This window comes from Lotus japonicus, chromosome 1 (assembly GCF_012489685.1).
Source record: "Lotus japonicus ecotype B-129 chromosome 1, LjGifu_v1.2".
Classification (NCBI taxonomy): Eukaryota; Viridiplantae; Streptophyta; class Magnoliopsida; order Fabales; family Fabaceae; genus Lotus; species Lotus japonicus.
In genome coordinates, this window is record NC_080041.1 from 45,100,949 (window position 1) to 45,120,170 (window position 19,222).

Genomic DNA, 19,222 nt, shown 5'->3' on the forward strand with positions numbered 1-19,222 from the left:
GGAATAAACCGAATAAAATTTTTTTTCACGATTAATTTGAGGTAACGTGAAGGAAAACCTGAACAAGTGTCTATTGAATGGAATAAATTTGTGAAGGAGAAAGTTCAGGAAAAAGCTAAGGATTGCATCAAAGTCGATAAAAGTTATAGCACGATTAGTATTCGCTTAAACCTAGGTCAAGAACGCTAGGAAATAGCTAATTTACGTTTTAGGACACGATGGGACTTAATTCCAAAAGTCTTTAGAGGAATGTTAGAATTTCTCTTATTCCTTTCCATGACAAGCGTTTCGATACGAAACCCTAGAATGTAAGAACGCCAAATTCCAATGCTCGGAAGTTTGCCGAAACCCTGATAGTTCAGAAACCCTAAAATCGACGGACGATGAAAACTTTTTCTATTCGGAGCTTCAAATAAAGATTTCATCCGCGTACGCCCACTCTAATCGACGTTCCAGATCTTTCTTCAGAAGGAAGTTTCTGCATCCGAGGTCAAAACCATAAAGTGCATTTTAAGCCGGTACACATTAAAAACAAGCCTCGAAAACCAAAAATCATACTGATATTTCTTTGAAGAATTAGAAGATTCAGCGGGAAGAATATCGTGTCTAAAATACGTTGGAATCAGTAGGAAAAATCGGAATCGCGAAATTTTCATTTTTCGGCATTTTCCATTTCCTATATATAGCTTGAAATGAAAAAAAAAAAAACAAAAAAATCACAAACACACACACGGCCGTGGGCTTCCAAGGGGGAAGGAAGAAAAGTGATTTTGCCAATTCTTGCCTGATCGTCCCACAGTTCGTTGCTACGCGTAGGCCTCGAGGTACTGATGCTTTTCCTTACCTCTGATCGTAAATTCTGTCGCTTTTCTCTATGTCTTTCTGTGCTCAAAGTTTTGAGCTTTTTGTAAAACTGTCCAAATAACTTGATTTTAGTGTCTAAACTTATTGCCTACGTGCTCTAGAGCATGAATATCCGGTTGTTTTCTGCTGAATCTCGCCGAATTGCCGCCGAGTTTCAATTCTGCTCAAAAACCCATTTTTATGCTGAGGTTCCGCTTTTTGGATCAAAAACTCTCGACTGAGCTTAGCTTTAGTAGGATTAGTTGTTATAAATGTCGTTAGGATCGATCCCATCCAATTTGTTTTTCAAAATTCCAATTTTGAAATTCTAAGCTGAAAATAATGACCAGAATACCCCTGCGACAGTTTTCGCCCCGATAATTTTTCTGAGAGTTTCCCTGGCCTAGATATCGCCTAAGAATACCTAGGAATTGATTTAGATCGAGGAAAAAGTTCGAAAACCCTATTTTCCATAGTGGCCGAAACCTATTTGCTTGGGTACCGTGTCCAAAAATAATTTTTGGGTCTCTATGACCTGAGCCATTGCGTAGCTCTTTCAATTGTCGAAATTTTGGCTCCGGTTTCGTGTTATTCCGAGTTCTGTAGCTCGAGTTATGCACGTTTTAGCGAATAAAGTGTTTTTGTACAAAACTTGAATCGAGTCAAAACTCATCCATTCGGGGAAAGCCCTTCCATTCGTGCCTAAATGTTGTACTCTGAAGCTTCTTGAGCTTTGTCGAACATTAGTTAGGATTGTTTCGACTGTATCGACTTGGTTTGATTCATTATTGCTTTGTTGCTCAAAGGTTCGATTGTGGGAACTTTGGGATTGACTGAACAAGCTTGTGAGCGAGACCTACACCGTGAGACTGGAACAACTCGAGGTGAGGGAAACTTACCTTGCTAGCTAATGTTTTAGGCGTCGACCAATTCGACTTGATTTATTGTTTATGCACTTGATTGTGATTGACTGGGAAATGTTTTCTGGAGGCTTCGGCCGAGTGAACTAATTGAGAGGTGTGTCTCCGTTTTCTGGGGCTTCGGCCGACATTGGTGATTGAGATTTATTTATCGCTTTGATTTGCCACTGATTGATTCATATGTTGTACTTGCTAAATGGATAATCATAGGCTATGTGAATACTTGTGCACATGATTTGCTGGATTATACTGTGCAATTATACGAATATTTGTGGAACGTCAGAGTGTGGGGAAACGGGTAGTTATGCCATACTCAAGATGAGAATTTGGGAAAAAGTTTGATGGGACGAACCGAGGTTCAGACTCTTATTATTTTAGCGGATCGAGACATTCTCTGGGAGTTACTTGGGATGTTAGGATCTTTTAAACTCGTAAGATTAGAGATAAACCTAAATGGAAACTATTTTACAAGGAAAATTCATAATACACTAAACAACCCCTGAACCCTTTAAATAATGATAACAATGTTAGATGAAAGCTTAGGGCTTGGATATTAGTTTTGGAAAATGAGAAGTGTCGCCGAATCCAAGTTTTGGGGAAACTAATAAGTTTCTGAGTATGTTGATACTCCTTTGCTCGATGAGCAGTTTGTTGTTTGGCTATCTAAAGGATAAGCCGGGGGAACTATAAGTTTCCAAGTACATTGGTACTCCTTCGCTCTTTGAGCAGTTTATTTAGCCATCCAAAGGATGAGCCGGGAAGCTTCACTGAGGCGTGAGACTTCGTGAAAGCATGGAACTTCACTGAAGCGTGACACTTCGTGAAAGGGTGCAAATTCACTAAAGCGTGAGACTTCGTGAAAGCAGAAACTTCACTGAGGCGGGAGACCTCGTGGAGACGGGAGCCTTCGCTGAAGCGGGAGACTTTGCGGAGGCGTGCAACTTCACTGAAGCCTGAGACTTCGTGAAGGTGTGAAACTTCGTTGTAGCGGGAGACTTCATGAAGACGCGAAACTTCACTGAAGCGTGAGACTTCGTGAATGCGCGAAAATTCACTGAAGCGTGAGACTTCGTGTATGCGTGAAAATTCACTAAAGCGTGAGACTTCGTGAAAGCGTAAGACTCCATTGAAGCGTGAGACTTCATGGAAGCGTGAGATTTCATCGTCGTTTACCATAGGGCAACCGACAGGGAACATTTGTTTAGTTAGACACTTGTGCGTTGGGAGGACGATACATTGTTTGACTAACCTTATCACCTAACTTCATATGTTGTGATTTTGATGATTTGATATTGGTGAACATCGTTATGTTATTGGTTGAATTGTTGAGATATTGAATATTGTGTTGTTACAAGAGATTCGATAACATGCCATGTATATACCTTAGGGTAGGCAATGCAGAACTTATATGTATATATACAACCTATATATATATACCCCTTAATTCATCACATGTTGCTTGTATTATCTATTATATCCTGTGAGTTGACCCTCGCACCTTGGCTTTGTTTGTATGTTTGTGTTTGGGCGATCGGCCTGCTGTCAGGCGTCCGTCAGCCGGTTCGTGATGATTCGTTGTGCGGGAAAGACCCGGAGCGAAATGACTATTACTGAAGCCTTCGACGAGGACTCGGACTTCATGCCTGATCAAGGAAGGGTCGATGATAGTAGTGTGGGTTATGGGTGGTTAGAGTCTTTTGAGCTGGTTGTTGCTGTCATAACTCTGATTCTTCATTTGTACTTTTGGGACCGGGTAGTTTCCGACAGGTTGCTTTCGGTGTGGTTCTCCTTAGATGGGGATCGCATGGAGTAGTCGGACGTAGGAAGTCTTTTCTGAAGCCGTTTTGGGCTGACTTACTTTTCGGAGGACTGTATTTATAAAACTTATGACTCTATCTGTGAGTCGCACTTGTTTGCCGATGGGCAATACTTCTAGTTATCTGAGGTTACTTACCGTCACTTGAGGACACTCGTGACGATGTTTTTAGTTGCAGCGAGGGCTGTGCTTGTATTGTATATTGATCGCTGTTAATCGCGATTGGGTTGAGTCTTTGGTTCGACAAGTCTTTTTATTTAAACAAATCAAAAAAAAAAATACCTGCTTTTCCGCTTTATTTTATCCTTGAGTTACTAAAGTGACGCCATCGAAATCGGGGTGTTACATTGTGGTATCAGAGCTTGTCGAGTCTTTCGGGAGTCTTTGGGGAATAGGTCTTCTGTGCTAGGTTGTGTGACTCTGCAAAGAGTGAAAATTGATTGTCTGCCGAGCGATTTTCGCTTTAATTGATTGAAATTGCTACCTAATCATATTGTATAGCTATGCATGATACTATCTTATGATTGGTACTGACTGTTTGCTAAACAAATACAGAACATGGTGAACGCGAACCAACTTGCTGAGATGGTGGTCACTTTGGTCCAAGCAATGACTGTACAGACAAATGACAATGCACATAGGCGTGCTACTGAGGATGCACGTGAGCTACACCGGCTTCGGAGAGAAACAGCCCTGGTCCAGAACAGGGGATTTAATGATTTTAGAAGGCAGGATCCACCCAAGTTCACGGGTGGGACTGACCCGGACAATGCGGATCTATGGATCCAAGAGATTGAGAAGATTTTCGAAGTACTACAGACTAGTGAAGGGGCCAAGGTGGGCCTAGCAACTTATCTACTGCTGGGCGATGCTGAGTACTGGTGGAGGGGTACCAGAGGAATTATGGAAGCTAACAATGAAGAGGTGAATTGGAACTCTTTCCGTGCTGCATTTCTAGAGAAGTACTTTCCAACTAGCGCTCGAGACGAGCGGGAGGCACAATTTTTGACCCTTTGTCAAGGGAGCATGACCATACCTGAGTATGCTTCCAAACTGGAATCATTGGCTAAGCACTTCCGGTTTTTCAACAACCATGTTGATGAACGCTACATGTGTAAGCGGTTTCTGAATGGGCTGAGAGCAGACATCGAAGATTCAGTGAGCCGTTGGGAACTATGCGGTTTCAAGATTTGGTTGTGAAGGCCACCGAGGTGGAGCTGATGAAGAATAGGAGGATGGACCGGGCTGGAACTGGGGAACCAATGAGGTCGAGTTCCCGAAGCTATCAAGGAAAAGGAAAATTTCAGATGGAGAAGCCGTATCAGCGTCCTGTAGGGGAAAGGTTTACCCCAGGATCGTACAAGCCTATGGTTACTGCTGCTGCTGGAGGAACGGGAAACTCGTTTGCAACCCAAGACGTGAAATGCTTCAGGTGTGGAAAGTTGGGGCACTATGCAAGTGCGTGCTCAGAATCGAGGCCCAAGTGTTTCAACTGCAACCAACCGGATCACAACGCTAGGCAGTGTAAGGCACCCAAGGTGGAGCCGTCTGTCAATGCTGTGAGGGGAAAACGCCTCGCTACTAGAGGAAGAGTTTATATCATGGACGGTGAAAGATCGGAGGGGTTAGCCAGAGGTGAGCGCAATAACGATGGTAACCTTCTAACTATTCTTTCTCATTCTAGTACAACATGCTCTTCATTACTCTCGTAGAATGTGCAACACACCTAACTTACTTATACCGTTTAAGCTTTGACCTTATAGTTAATACACCTATTAAGACTTTATTTGACGGTTACTCGTGTTTAAACTATAGAAGTTACACGAGGTTTAGAATGACACGCTAAACCTAGAAAGTAGTCTCGCACCGATGCATTTATAAGGAAGCTAGAAGCTGAAGAATGAATCTTAGAGAAATTCCTTATGGGCAGTATATGTGTTATGTTGAGGGTGTGTGGTTCCATAGCGGAATCGTTAGGGACTTGATATCAGGATATTTGTGGTTACTGGATGTTAGGAACTCATTGACTGTTCCAGTGGGTTTTTCTAAATTTCCACCTTCGATGTATTAGGCCCGATCAACTTAATATTGAGGGGGTGATATTCGGAATCACAGCTGGCTATGGACTTTGATAGAAGGATTGGTAAGATTAACTTGATTGGATCGAAGATTAGTCGAGTTTGGGAGGAAAAGTTCGCATTAAGTATTAGTTTTCTTGCGAAGGAGATAAAGTTTTAAGAAATGGATATTCATTTAAGAAGTATTGAAGAATTAAATGACATTAGAGGTCCAAACTTGGAAAAGGTTTAGGTTTTAAGTCTATGAATTTTTGTCTAAAGTGCGTAGGACTCGAAGTTTGTCAGAATTTGATTGAGAGATTAAGAAGTTGATTGACGAGATGGTGATTAAGTCACAAAAAGGGAAAGTGTTAGTATTAAGATGAATACTTGAGGTTGTCATATTTGGACAAGTTGCTTAACGTCTAAGAGTGAATGGAACTTTGTTATGGATTTTGATGATGCATGCTAGGGTTAGCAAGTGAATTTTACTAAGTTGAATGAGAATCCTAGGGCTAAGGTTGATCTAGTGAGCTGAGATTCATGTACACTTAAGAGATATAGTGGTGTTAGCGGTTACGATAGCAGTTAAATCTCAGAAGGTTGAAGGATCAGATGATGAAATGACTAGTAAAGTCCCTTGAGGTATAGTTATGATTTGATCTTCTAGGGGACGGGTCCCGATTTGTGCGAAGTGTTAGAGATTTCAGTAAGTGTAAATTGGTTTGAGTGAGGAAAGTTTTGAAAAAGAAGATGACAATAATGGATTGCTAGATATTAAGATGATGATTAGCTTATGAATTGTGAATGAATTGATGTTAAAGGGAATGAGTCTAGTGATGCACAAGGTATTAAGACTCAAGTCGAGTTTTAATTTGAATCGTGACTAAGTGGAAAATTGATTTCATGGTGCGAATGAGGATAGTTACGAAGTTAGAGGTAATGATTACTGGACTAGTGGATTCCAAGGGATAGTTTGTCTAGGAGTTACCAAGCGATCGAGTTGGGTTTTGGATCATGAGTGAACATCACGAGGACAAGTTGAACTTTCACTCCAGAACATGGAGATGTACCGAGTTTCTAGTCAGAATTTTGGACGAACAAAAGCAAAGGAGTAAGTGGTTAAGGTTGTGCGAATGCACGGAATGCCAACAAATATTATTTCCAACGTAGACAAAATGCAAGTGGTCAAGCTGGACAACATAGAGCTGAAAGATGATATGTCTTTTGAGACGCCGCCGGTCAACATTAGGGCTAGAAAGTGAAACAATCGAGAGGAAAGCAGAGTGCTTTAGTGAAAGTTATTTGGAACAAAGACACGGACGATGCTATATGGGAGTGAGAGGAAAAAGATCAAGGAATAATATCCGGAGTTTTTGCTGAACCTTAAGTTTCGAGGACGAAACTTTCTTTTTGGAGGGTAGTAATGTGAGACCCAAGTTTTTAAGTTTGGAATAAACCGAATAAAATTTCTTTTCACGATTAATTTGAGGTAACGTGAAGGAAAACCTGAACAAGTGTCTATTGAATGGAATAAATTTGTGAAGGAGAAAGTTCAGGAAAAAGCTAAGGATTGCATCAAAGTCGATAAAAGTTATAGCATGATTAGTATTCGCTTAAACCTAGGTCAAGAACGCTAGGAAATAGCTAATTTACGTTTTAGGACACGATGAGACTTAATTCCAAAAGTCTTTAGAGGAATGTTAGAATTTCTCTTATTCCTTTCCATGACAAGCGTTTCGATACGAAACCCTAGAATGTAAGAACGCCAAATTCCAATGCTCGGAAGTTTGCCGAAACCCTGATAGTTCAGAAACCCTAAAATCGACGGACGATGAAAACTTTTTCTATTCGGAGCTTCAAATAAAGATTTCATCCGCGTACGCCCACTCTAATCGACGTTCCAGATCTTTCTTCAGAAGGAAGTTTCTGCATCCGAGGTCAAAACCATAAAGTGCATTTTAAGCCGGTACACATTAAAAACAAGCCTCGAAAACCAAAAATCATACTGATATTTCTTTGAAGAATTAGAAGATTCAGCGGGAAGAATATCGTGTCTAAAATACGTTGGAATCAGTAGGAAAAATCGGAATCGCGAAATTTTCATTTTTCGGCATTTTCCATTTCCTATATATAGCTTGAAATGAAAAAAAAAAAAAACAAAAAAATCACAAACACACACGGCCGTGGGCTTCCAAGGGGGAAGGAAGAAAAGTGATTTTGCCAATTCTTGCCTGATCGTCCCACAGTTCGTTGCTACGCGTAGGCCTCGAGGTACTGATGCTTTTCCTTACCTCTGATCGTAAATTCTGTCGCTTTTCTCTATGTCTTTCTGTGCTCAAAGTTTTGAGCTTTTTGTAAAACTGTCCAAATAACTTGATTTTAGTGTCTAAACTTATTGCCTACGTGCTCTAGAGCATGAATATCCGGTTGTTTTCTGCTGAATCTCGCCGAATTGCCGCCGAGTTTCAATTCTGCTCAAAAACCCATTTTTATGCTGAGGTTCCGCTTTTTGGATCAAAATCTCTCGACTGAGCTTAGCTTTAGTAGGATTAGTTGTTATAAATGTCGTTAGGATCGATCCCATCCAATTTGTTTTTCAAAATTCCAATTTTGAAATTCTGAGCTGAAAATAATGACCAGAATACCCCTGCGACAGTTTTCGCCCCGATAATTTTTCTGAGAGTTTCCCTGGCCTAGATATCGCCTAAGAATACCTAGGAATTGATTTAGATCGAGGAAAAAGTTCGAAAACCCTATTTTCCATAGTGGCCGAAACCTATTTGCTTGGGTACCGTGTCCAAAAATAATTTTTGGGTCTCTATGACTTGAGCCATTGCGTAGCTCTTTCAATTGTCGAAATTTTGGCTCCGGTTTCGTGTTATTCCGAGTTCTGTAGCTCGAGTTATGCACGTTTTAGCGAATAAAGTGTTTTTGTACAAAACTTGAATCGAGTCAAAACTCATCCATTCGGGGAAAGCCCTTCCATTCGTGCCTAAATGTTGTACTCTGAAGCTTCTTGAGCTTTGTCGAACATTAGTTAGGATTGTTTCGACTGTATCGACTTGGTTTGATTCATTATTGCTTTGTTGCTCAAAGGTTCGATTGTGGGAACTTTGGGATTGACTGAACAAGCTTGTGAGCGAGACCTACACCGCGAGACTGGAACAACTCGAGGTAAGGGCAACTGACCTTGCTAGCTAATGTTTTAGGCGTCGACCAATTCGACTTGATTTATTGTTTATGCACTTGATTGTGATTGACTGGGAAATGTGTTCTGGAGGCTTCGGCCGAGTGAACTAATTGAGAGGTGTGTCTCCGTTTTCTGGGGCTTCGGCCGACATTGGTGATTGGGATTTATTTATCGCTTTGATTTGCCACTGATTGATTCATATGTTGTACTTGCTAAATGGATAATCATAGGCTATCTGAATACTTATGCACATGATTTGCTGGATTATACTGTGCAATTATACGAATATTTGTGGATCGTCAGAGTGTGGGGAAACGGGTAGTTATGCCATACTCAAGATGAGAATTTGGGAAAAAGTTTGATGGGACGAACCGAGGTTCAGACTCTTATTATTTTAGCGGATCGAGACATTCTCTGGGAGTTACTTGGGATGTTAGGATCTTTTAAACTCGTAAGATTAGAGATAAACCTAAATGGAAACTATTTTACAAGGAAAATTCATAATACACTAAACAACCCCTGAACCCTTTAAATAATGATAACAATGTCAGATGAAAGCTTAGGGCTTGGATATTAGTTTTGGAAAATGAGAAGTGTCGCCGAATCCAAGTTTTGGGGAAACTAATAAGTTTCTGAGTATGTTGATACTCCTTTGCTCGATGAGCAGTTTGTTGTTTGGCTATCTAAAGGATAAGCCGGGGGAACTATAAGTTTCCAAGTACATTGGTACTCCTTCGCTCTTTGAGCAGTTTAGTTAGCCATCCAAAGGATGAGCCGGGAAGCTTCACTGAGGCGTGAGACTTCGTGAAAGCATGGAACTTTACTGAAGCGTGAGACTTCGTGAAAGGGTGCAAATTCACTGAAGCGTGAGACTTCGTGAAAGCAGAAACTTCACTGAGGCGGGAGACCTCGTGGAGACGGGAACCTTCGCTGAAGCGGGAGACTTTGCGGAGGCGTGCAACTTCACTGAAGCGTGAGACTTCGTGAAGGTGTGAAACTTCATTGAAGCGGGAGACTTCATGAAGACGCGAAACTTCACTGAATCGTGAGACTTCGTGAATGCGCGAAAATTCACTGAAGCGTGAGACTTCGTGTATGCGTGAAAATTCACTAAAGCGTGAGACTTCGTGAAAGCGTAAGACTCCATTGAAGCGTGAGACTTCATGGAAGCGTGAGATTTCATCGTCGTTTACCATAGGGCAACCGATAGGGAACATTTGTTTAGTTAGACACTTGTGCGTTGGGAGGACGATACATTGTTTGACTAACCTTATCACCTAACTTCATATGTTGTGATTTTGATGATTTGATATTGGTGAACATCGTTATGTTATTGGTTGAATTGTTGAGATATTGAATATTGTGTTGTTACTAGAGATTCGATAACATGCCATGTATATACCTTAGGGTAGGCAATGCAGAACTTATATGTATATATACAACCTATATATATATACCCCTTAATTCATCACATGTTGCTTGTATTATCTATTATATCCTGTGAGTTGACCCTCGCACCTTGGCTTTGTTTGTATGTTTGTGTTTGGGCGGTCGGCCTGTTGCCAGGCGTCCGTCAGCCGGTTCGTGATGATTCGTTGTGCGGGAAAGACCCGGAGCGAAATGACTATTACTGAAGCCTTCGACGAGGACCCGGACTTCATGCCTGATCGAGGAAGGGTCGATGATAGTAGTGTGGGTTATGGGTGGTTAGAGTCTTTTGAGCTGGTTGTTGCTGTCATAGCTCTGATTCGTCATTTGTACTTTTGTGACCGGGTAGTTTCCGACAGGTTGCTTTCGGTGTGGTTCTCCTTAAATGGGGATCGCATGGAGTAGTCGGACGTAGGAAGTCTTTTTGGAAGCCGTTTTGGGCTGACTTACTTTTCGGAGGACTGTATTTATAAAATTTATGACTCTATCTGTGAGTCGCACTTGTTTGCCGATGGGCAATACTTCTAGTTATCTGAGGTTACTTACCCGTCACTTGAGGACACTCGTGACGATGTTTTTAGTTGCAGCGAGGGCTGTGCTTGTATTGTATATTGATCGCTGTTAATCGCGATTGAGTTGAGTCTTTGTTTCGACAAGTCTTTTTATTTAAACAAATCAAAAAAAAAATACCTACTTTTCCGCTTTATTTTATCCTTGAGTTACTAAAGTGACGCCACCGAAATCGGGGTATTACAGTTACATGGTTTGGTTTCTTACAAACTCCCACCCCCCTTATCAACTCTAGTCTCCAAGTCTCTCACTGTGTCATTAGGTTATTTTTTTTTTTTTGGTACATCGAAAAATCATTAGGTTATTATTAAAATTAAATATATTGTTTCTAACGAAAATAAATTAAGAAACTTAACCAAAAAAAAACGCGAGTGCTGTCAGACTTGATAAAAAATTTAAAATATAAACACGGCGAGAAAAAGGCAAAGACAAACTTTTTTCATCGATCCCAGGCCAATAACATTCACATAGTATTATTGGTAAAAGAAATAAAAAGTATGCGAGTGACCATAGTATGACCGTATGAGTCGATCCCCCAACACATTCGCAACTGCCTTTGACAAGAGTGCATAAGTAACTAAAATAAGATACTAATTTTTTGATTGTGAAAATAATAAGATACTAATGAATAATACAAGAAATACAGAGAAAATGTTTAACAAATGCATATACGATTATATTCTCATAACCTTTTTTTTACAGCCTTATGACGTTTTTCAAGTCTACTTTACATACATACATATAGATTCAAGTGTTAATATTAAAGTTAGTGGGGGCAATCGCCCTCTTTGCTTCAACCTCTATTCATCCCTCGATGAGGGCTACTTGCGCGACAACAAAATTGTGGTGATTTCAGAGAATATATGGTTGTGGATCGATTGTCGTGCTTTTAGGGAAAGATGAGTAAGACTTCACGTGAATGAAGGATTTGAAAAAAAAAAATTTTAGGTTTTACTTTTTAGTGTCATTAATTTTTGGTATAAAGAATTTTATCAGTCAATCTCTAATTATCATAATTTTTTAATTTTACAAATTAATTGATGGCAATAGCACTATTGACGCTATAAAATTGTCGTGAAGAATTGTTGTGAAACCTCTATATATGTTTTCCAAGGGATAAGGACTAAGCAACTCTCGATAATATCCTGCATGATATCTATGCTTGATTTTAATATCTGTCCCGATATTTGGACTTCATGCTTCCATACCAGCAATCAACATACATGTTCAATGGAAGTTAAAAGCCGCCACTAAACGCAAAGAGTGAAATAGATTTTGTGGTTGTTTTGACTGATCTCCCAACTAGTCCGTAAATGTTTTTTTTCTTTTTTTAATACCTTGTTTATGTCGTGTGGTGGTCGGTGCTATACGTGTACAGTAATCAATGGTTCGCACCAAGCGGCGGCGGCGAATGGTGGTGAGCGGCGACGGCGAGCGGCGGCAACGACAATGAAGAGCAAACAAAAGTGAAGAAGCTTCTCCTTCAAGGGGTTGTTATGTTTCTGACTTTCTTCCAGACAAGTTTGAAACTTGAACCCTAATACTAATTATTAACTTTTTTTATTTTATTAAGGTCTCTGGCCTTTTAACTATTACCCTAAAAAATCCCTCTACCCTTTTTTTTAGAAAATGTAAAATTTATAACTTAAATTCCAAGTGTCAATAAGTTATTGGGCCATGTAATTCTGGTACCACACCAAAAAAAAAGTTTGGGTACCACAGAAAAAACCTAAAATAAACTGTTACAATGTAAATTATTTATATAATACATATATAGCAAATTAGCAAACATATAACGGATATCAAATGCATGCCTGATGCCTGGAATGAAAACTAGCTGCTAGCAAAACATATAGATTCTTCAAAGGCAAAGTAGTTAATTAGTAACCAATTCTACAAAATCAAACTTGGGGCAGGTTATGTGATGAGAAACATCACCATCTTTAACCTTGCAATCACTTTCTTCTTCATCACAAACCATAACTTTGGCCCCAACGCCCCCAACCTCAACATCTCTGCAGGCTATAAATCTGCCACACCGGCGCTTCACCCATCCAAAACAGCCCCTACCTTTGATACTCTCCAATGGGGTTGGTGCCCTTCGATTCCACAAGCGACCCAAATAGCAAGATAGCACCGCCAGAACCGTAAGCACCGTGATCACAGCGAAGAACGGGCCAATAGATCCCGAGGATTGCCAAGTGCTAGAGCTTGTTGGCACAGTACTGTCTCCTGCACTTGCTTGTTGTTGCTGCTCCGGTTGAAGAATTGAAGAAGATGCTGCTGTTGTTGCCATGGGGCATTGGTATAATTAACATGGCCAAGTAATTGCAGTAGAAAAATACTGATTTTAGAGTAAGTTTATAAAGGGAATTGTGAATGGATGATGGTTAAGATTTACAGGTTCCTTAATCAGCACCGTTTGCATGAGTGGGAAACAACGTGGAAAGGGTTAAAGCAGGAAACACAAGCTTTCTTAACTTTTATCTACCTGGTTTACTTTGCTGATGCATGCAGCGGAAAGTATGGTTCTTCTTTTGTCAGAAAGTATTTGGGAGTGAGCCACATGCCTCATGCATGTGAATGTGATCAATCCTGTTCGGCACTTTTTTTTTATTTGAACTCTTGATGACTAGAGTAGTGAAAAAGTATGACCCCTGATTCCTCTGAGATATTCACTCAGCAGATTCCTTAGTGGAGACCCAAAATTCCATGGACACCTGGTGTTTCCTGATAACACAGTAAAAAATTGCAAAGTTTATTGAAAATGAATTTTATAATTTGTGACAGTTACTAGTAGGGTTGGTAAAAGACTAAAAGGGTACACTGGACTGGGCAAGACCCCAAGGTCCCTCGCCCAGGGACCTGACCTTAGGCGGGGAGCGCGCTGTGACTTTGGGCCGCCTTACCCGAGGCCCAACTGGCCCATTTGAATAGGAAAGAGGCGCCAAAGCCCAACTCTACCTCTATAAATAGGAGGGGAATACCAATTGTAAGAGACTCTTAGCTCATTTGGGTAATAATAGCTTTGAAATTCAGTTATACATTCTCTCTCCAAGCGGTTAGAGCTTCTCTCTCTAAGCATTCACATCACCTTCCTCACGCTTTGGGTACTACCTTCCCTCTCAATGTTCTAGCACGGAACATTTGGCCCCGTCTGTGGGGAACGGTAGATTTCTATTCCCGGACTACGTGGATCGTGATTGAGAGGAGTGAAACTCGTTTTTCTGAGCGTTTTTCTGAAATTTTCTTAATTCTTTGATTCTGAGTTTGGAGTTTGGCGATTTGGTTTTGAGAAATTCGATCCTCTAAGAGATTCTCCGTAATTCAAAGATTTTTGGCGGGATTTTCGTTTTCATTAGCGAAGTCTGATGAAGACGCCTCGCCAACGACGTGGCAACGACGTCTCTTGTAACACCCCACTTTTCATTATGAGGTTATTTATTATTTTATTTTAATTATTATGTTATATGGTAATTTGATAATTTATGTGATTTAATTTGATGATTATGTGATTATGTGATTTAATTAGATGATAAGGTCATTAAGTGATTTTATTAAATAATTATGTGATATAGATAAATAAGATTTTTGGATTTTATTGTGATATATGGAGTGGAGCCCGCTAATATTACAAGTTTAGGGTTAGGAGTGATATAAGTAGAAGAAAAGAAAGAAAATTAGGATTAGAGAAGCAGCAGAACAGAAAAACACGTGAAAGGTGAAGGAGAGGAGAAAAGATGGAGAAAACCTAGAATTTGATCTTCAAGAAGAAAAGTGTCTATGAGGCTTTGTACCGGTGTCATAGAAGGTAATGGTTTGAATTTACCTTGTATAATTGTAGAATAACAGAGGTTGAGTTTAAAATGAAGGAACCCCCATCTTCTTTGAAAATTCAGAACTGAGAGACTGTGTTGAGTGTTAACATGTGGTGAGCAAAATTGATTTTGAGCGATATTAAGGTTCTGGGGAAAATTGGGTTCTGTTCTGTTCTGCCCGCAGATACCCTAACAGTCTGTGTTGTAGAGAGCATAACTCTCTCTACAAAATTCCAAATTGAGTGAAACCAATTTTTTATGAAAGCTAACTCACAGGGCTATGTTGGGTAATATTTTCATAATTTTCCGATTGCTGGTTCAATACGAGAATCATTTGCAAGTTCATTCTGTTTCTGCCCGCAGACACCCTAGCAGCCTGTGTTGTAGAGAGCATAACTCTCTCTAAGGAATTCCGAATTGAGTGAAACTAATTTTGTATGAAAGCTAACTCATAGGGTTATATTGGGTAATATTTTCATAATATTTGGATTGCTGGTTCAATACCAGAATTATCTGCATGTTCACTCTGTTTCTGCTCGCAGACACCCTAACAACCTATGCTGTAGAGAGCATAACTCTCTCTACAGAATTTCAAATTGGGTGAAACCAATTTTATATGAAAACTAACGTATAAGGCTATGTTTGGTAAAATTTTCACAATTTTTGGAGTGCTCGTTTAGTACCAGAATTATCTGCAAGTTTGCTATGTTTCTGCTTATTTTTGTGATTGATTCTGGAACTGGTTCTAGTAATTGATGAGACATTTGATGATTTTGTGTTTATATTTTGTCAGTGGAATAGTGAATGCTTTGATAATTATATTGAAGTGTTATTTTGTGCAATTTTGGTGTGATTTTCGTTATGAAATTTGGTGAGAAAATATGTTATATATTTGGGGCTGGAGTGGTCTCAAATTGCATGTTTTAATTTATGAGTTTTTGCACGAAATACACTTCATTTAGTCAAGAGGCAACGTGTCGATTTTCATCGGAAAACTGAGGTTTGTCCCAGAACTGGCGTGGTTCTGGAAGTATGGAGTGGACTTCATTGGTGGTTAACTGTCTGGAGTGGACGCGGTGATGCCGCTAAGGTTAACAATTGGTACCACATGCATACATTAGAGTCTCACACAAAGTTTCGCGTTTTCAGTGGTTTTATGTGTTTGGTGAATTGTTGGTGAATTGCTTTGCTGTTGTGCTAAAGTCGAATTATTATTTTCTTAAAACTTATAATTTTCCGAAACAACAATAAGAATTATGAAACTGTCTTGAGAGCAAATGTTATAATCACACAGATTTTAAAGAAAAGGTGAAGAGTTTATACTTGCTCTTTGTTATGCTATATTTTATACAATGTAAGTTCTTACCCTTCTGTTGGAATGATGTTCTATGCGACATCGCTCAGGTACTGGAGATAAAGATGTGGCTCATGAGGAGTAGCTTCGGAGAGTCTTAGTTTATGTTATTATTATTATTATTATAATAAAATAAGTGTCTTGCTCTGTAATGTAACACTGGGTAGATATTTTACGCTACTTTTACACTTCTGTTGTGAGGATTTTATAACCTCTCCTTATGGAAGATGTTGAATGATTTTCTAAATTATGGTGATGTCGTACTGTTGATGGCCGAAGTGCTTATGAAATTCAGTTCTGAGTATGATGAATTTTATTGGAATATCATGAAAGATAGACCTATTTAAATAAGTGATTTTATGCATCTTAGGATTATCTGGATGGTTTAGAAATTTTATTGGCAGAAATAATTCATTCTTTGGAAAGCATATGAACTTATAAATTTTCAAACACAATCAGTGTTAATTTTAATGAGTTTTCGTGAAGAAGTGTAATAGTCCCTTGATATGTTTTTAAACTCTGATAAACGTTTTTAAATAAAACAAGGGGAAAAAGGGGGTGTTACATCTCTTCCCCAAGGAGCGATAGAAATCGTTGTGCCGAAACGCGTCGAGCGTTAAGTGGCGACTTGAAGATGCAAAATGAGTGTTTACAGGAGCAGTTGAGGTACTATCACCTTCGGCAGTGGAATCAAGAGGACGAAGAAGCTGCGCCTGCCGTCGGAACCAAGCCTTTCTCGGCAGCAGTACGAGAAGTGACTGTACCAGATGGCATGGTGAGCCTCGCGTTGGAGGCATACGACGGGCAAACCGATCCAAAGAATCATCTGTCTCGTTTTTCCGTGAAAATGGCGAACTACGTGGTCTCCGACGCTGTCAAATACAGGATGCTTCCATTAACGTTTCGAGGCGCGGCAAAGGAATGGTTCACGAATCTGCCTCCGGGATCCATAGCTAAGTTCCGCGATTTCTCATCGAAATTCCTTGATCATTTCTCTGCGAGAACGATCGAGGATCTATTTGGTATTCGGCAGGAGGAACGTGAAACCTTGAAACAATATGTGAAACGATACAGTGCCATATCCGCGAGGTTCGAGGAATTGCAGCCACGCGCGTGCGTGTTTGCTTTCAAGGGCGGTCTATCGCGGAGAGAATTTTATTGCGAGCTGAGTAGGGAGTTGCCATGCTCAATGACGGAAGTTCGCGCCCGAGCACAGGACTACATCTTAAAAGAGGAAATTGAAGCACACAAGAGAAAGGGCGAGCGAGCGGCAAAGGTATCGCTGGCAAGGAAAAAGGTACAGGACAAGGAAGCGAGTCGCGAGCAGGGGTTCAAAGAAGCTGGCCGATTCATAAAGAAGAATAAAGGAAAACTACCCCGCCCGAGAATGGGGGATAGGAAACACTGGTGCTCGCGCCGAGAAGCAAAGGCAAGCCAGCGAAGGAGGTCGCAGGGATGCTCAAACAAGGAGCTAGCAAAGTTACTTCTCGAGGCAGAAATTGAGGACATGGACAGAGTCGGCAAGCGCAGAAAGGACCCCAGAAGCGAGGCGAGGATTCCGTTGAGGTGGTGTGAGTACCACAACTTAGAAGGCCATAACACCATCGACTGTTTCATGCTGAAGGGTCAAATCAGGCGGTTGATCGGGGCGAAACGGCCGCAAGCGGCGAAGGGAAAGAAATTTGAAGAAGTTGACAGCGGCGAGGGCGGAGAAACGGTTGAAGCAAGAACACAATCGCTGGAGGTTTTGAGGTTTGCGGCGACGTATCGATGGCGGGCCGGGGAACAGTCGGGGCGACAGCATCGGTACAGGTGTATCCAGGTTCATTTGGGTGCCCATATCTAGACATAGTGATGTTGACCGCGGATTTCAAGGGAATCAAGGCCCACACGGACGATCCGTTAGTAGTAATGGTGAAGATAAAAGGTTTCAATGTACGGAAGGTGCTTTTAGACCAGGGCAGCTCGGCTGATATAATCTATGAGGACGCGTTCAGACAGATGGGGCTGACGGACAAGGATTTAAAGCCATACACAGGAAGTTTGGTAGGTTTCTCCGGGAAGCAAGTTCAGGTACGTGGCTACGTAGAGTTGGATACATTTTTCGGAGTGGGCGAGGACGCCGAGCTCTTGTGGATAAAATATCTGATCCTGCGAGTTGCGGCAGCTTATAACGTCATCATTGGGCGAGGTACCTTAAATTGCCTCCATGCAGTGATATCTACGGCTCACCTTGCGGTAAAGTATCCCTTACTTTGCGGAAGGATAGGAAAGCTGGCAGTAGACCAAAAGGGGGCAAGGAAGTGAAGGTGTGAAAAACGACTAGAAGGGGGGGTTGAATAGAGTTTTGAATATAAAAACTTTCCCCTTAAGATTTAAAGTAAATCTTTTCGGTTTATCTGAGATAGATGGTGCAGCGGATAAAGATAGAGAGAAGAGAGAAGCACACAAGCATTTTATCCTGGTTCACTTGATAAATCCCTCAAGCTAATCCAGTCCACCCGTTAAGGTGATTTCTTCCTTCTTAGAATGAAGGCAATCCACTAATCAGATAATTGTTACAACTGCACTTGAAACCTACAAGTGACTAACAATACACTGACTTAGCTCACACTAAGATTCACTCTCTTAGTCTTCTCTAGGATCCGATCAACCTTGATCTCCTAAAGGAATCACCACTAAGATACACAGATCCTAGTCTTCTTAAGGATACTGACCTACCCGGTCCCTTAAGGAAAATCAAACAACTGTTTGAGGTTGGTGTTTACAAAGGTTTGCTTCTGAATAAGCTGAGTGTAAACTAAATAAGAACAGATGAAGAAAGTGGAGGCTTGAATCTTTTCTTGTATTGCAGCTCTTGGTTTCTCTCTCTTGTCTTTCTTCTTTTCTTCAGCCTTAAATAGTCCAAGGTGCAAAGGATATTTCTGTTGAGAGAATATGACCGTTGGAGGGCATTTCAAGAACTTCCAGAACCTGCTGTGGCTGAACCTTGGTAGGCAGGCTTGTCAGAATAGTACACTGCTTTTGTACTTCTTGATAACATTTGCCTTTAACCATTTACTTCTGATCTGACGACGCTTCATGTTGGAACTTGTGAAGCTTGGTGATCAGAGTCAGAGGGAAGCTTGGATCCTCTGACCTTCGTAACTTCTGCTTCTGGACCTTCAGAGCTTCTGGACCTTCAGAGCCTCTGGACCTTCAGAGCTTCTGGTCCTCAAAACTT

At 40.7% G+C, this 19,222-nt stretch overlaps 2 protein-coding genes across 2 annotated transcripts; one reads left to right on the forward strand and one right to left on the reverse strand.

Moving 5' to 3' along the window:
• Window positions 1-12,557: 12,557 nt before the first annotated feature.
• On the reverse strand, window positions 12,558-13,183 carry LOC130731858 (uncharacterized). Its single transcript, XM_057584051.1, has one exon. It carries the CDS (start codon window positions 13,121-13,123, stop codon window positions 12,704-12,706), a length of 420 nt encoding a protein of 139 aa, XP_057440034.1. The 5' UTR covers window positions 13,124-13,183; the 3' UTR covers window positions 12,558-12,703.
• Window positions 13,184-16,633: 3,450 nt separating this feature from the next.
• LOC130736615 (uncharacterized) lies at window positions 16,634-17,845 on the forward strand. Its single transcript, XM_057588427.1, has one exon. The coding sequence runs from the start codon at window positions 16,634-16,636 to the stop codon at window positions 17,843-17,845; it is 1,212 nt and encodes a 403-aa protein (XP_057444410.1).
• The last annotated feature ends 1,377 nt before the right edge of the window (window positions 17,846-19,222 follow it).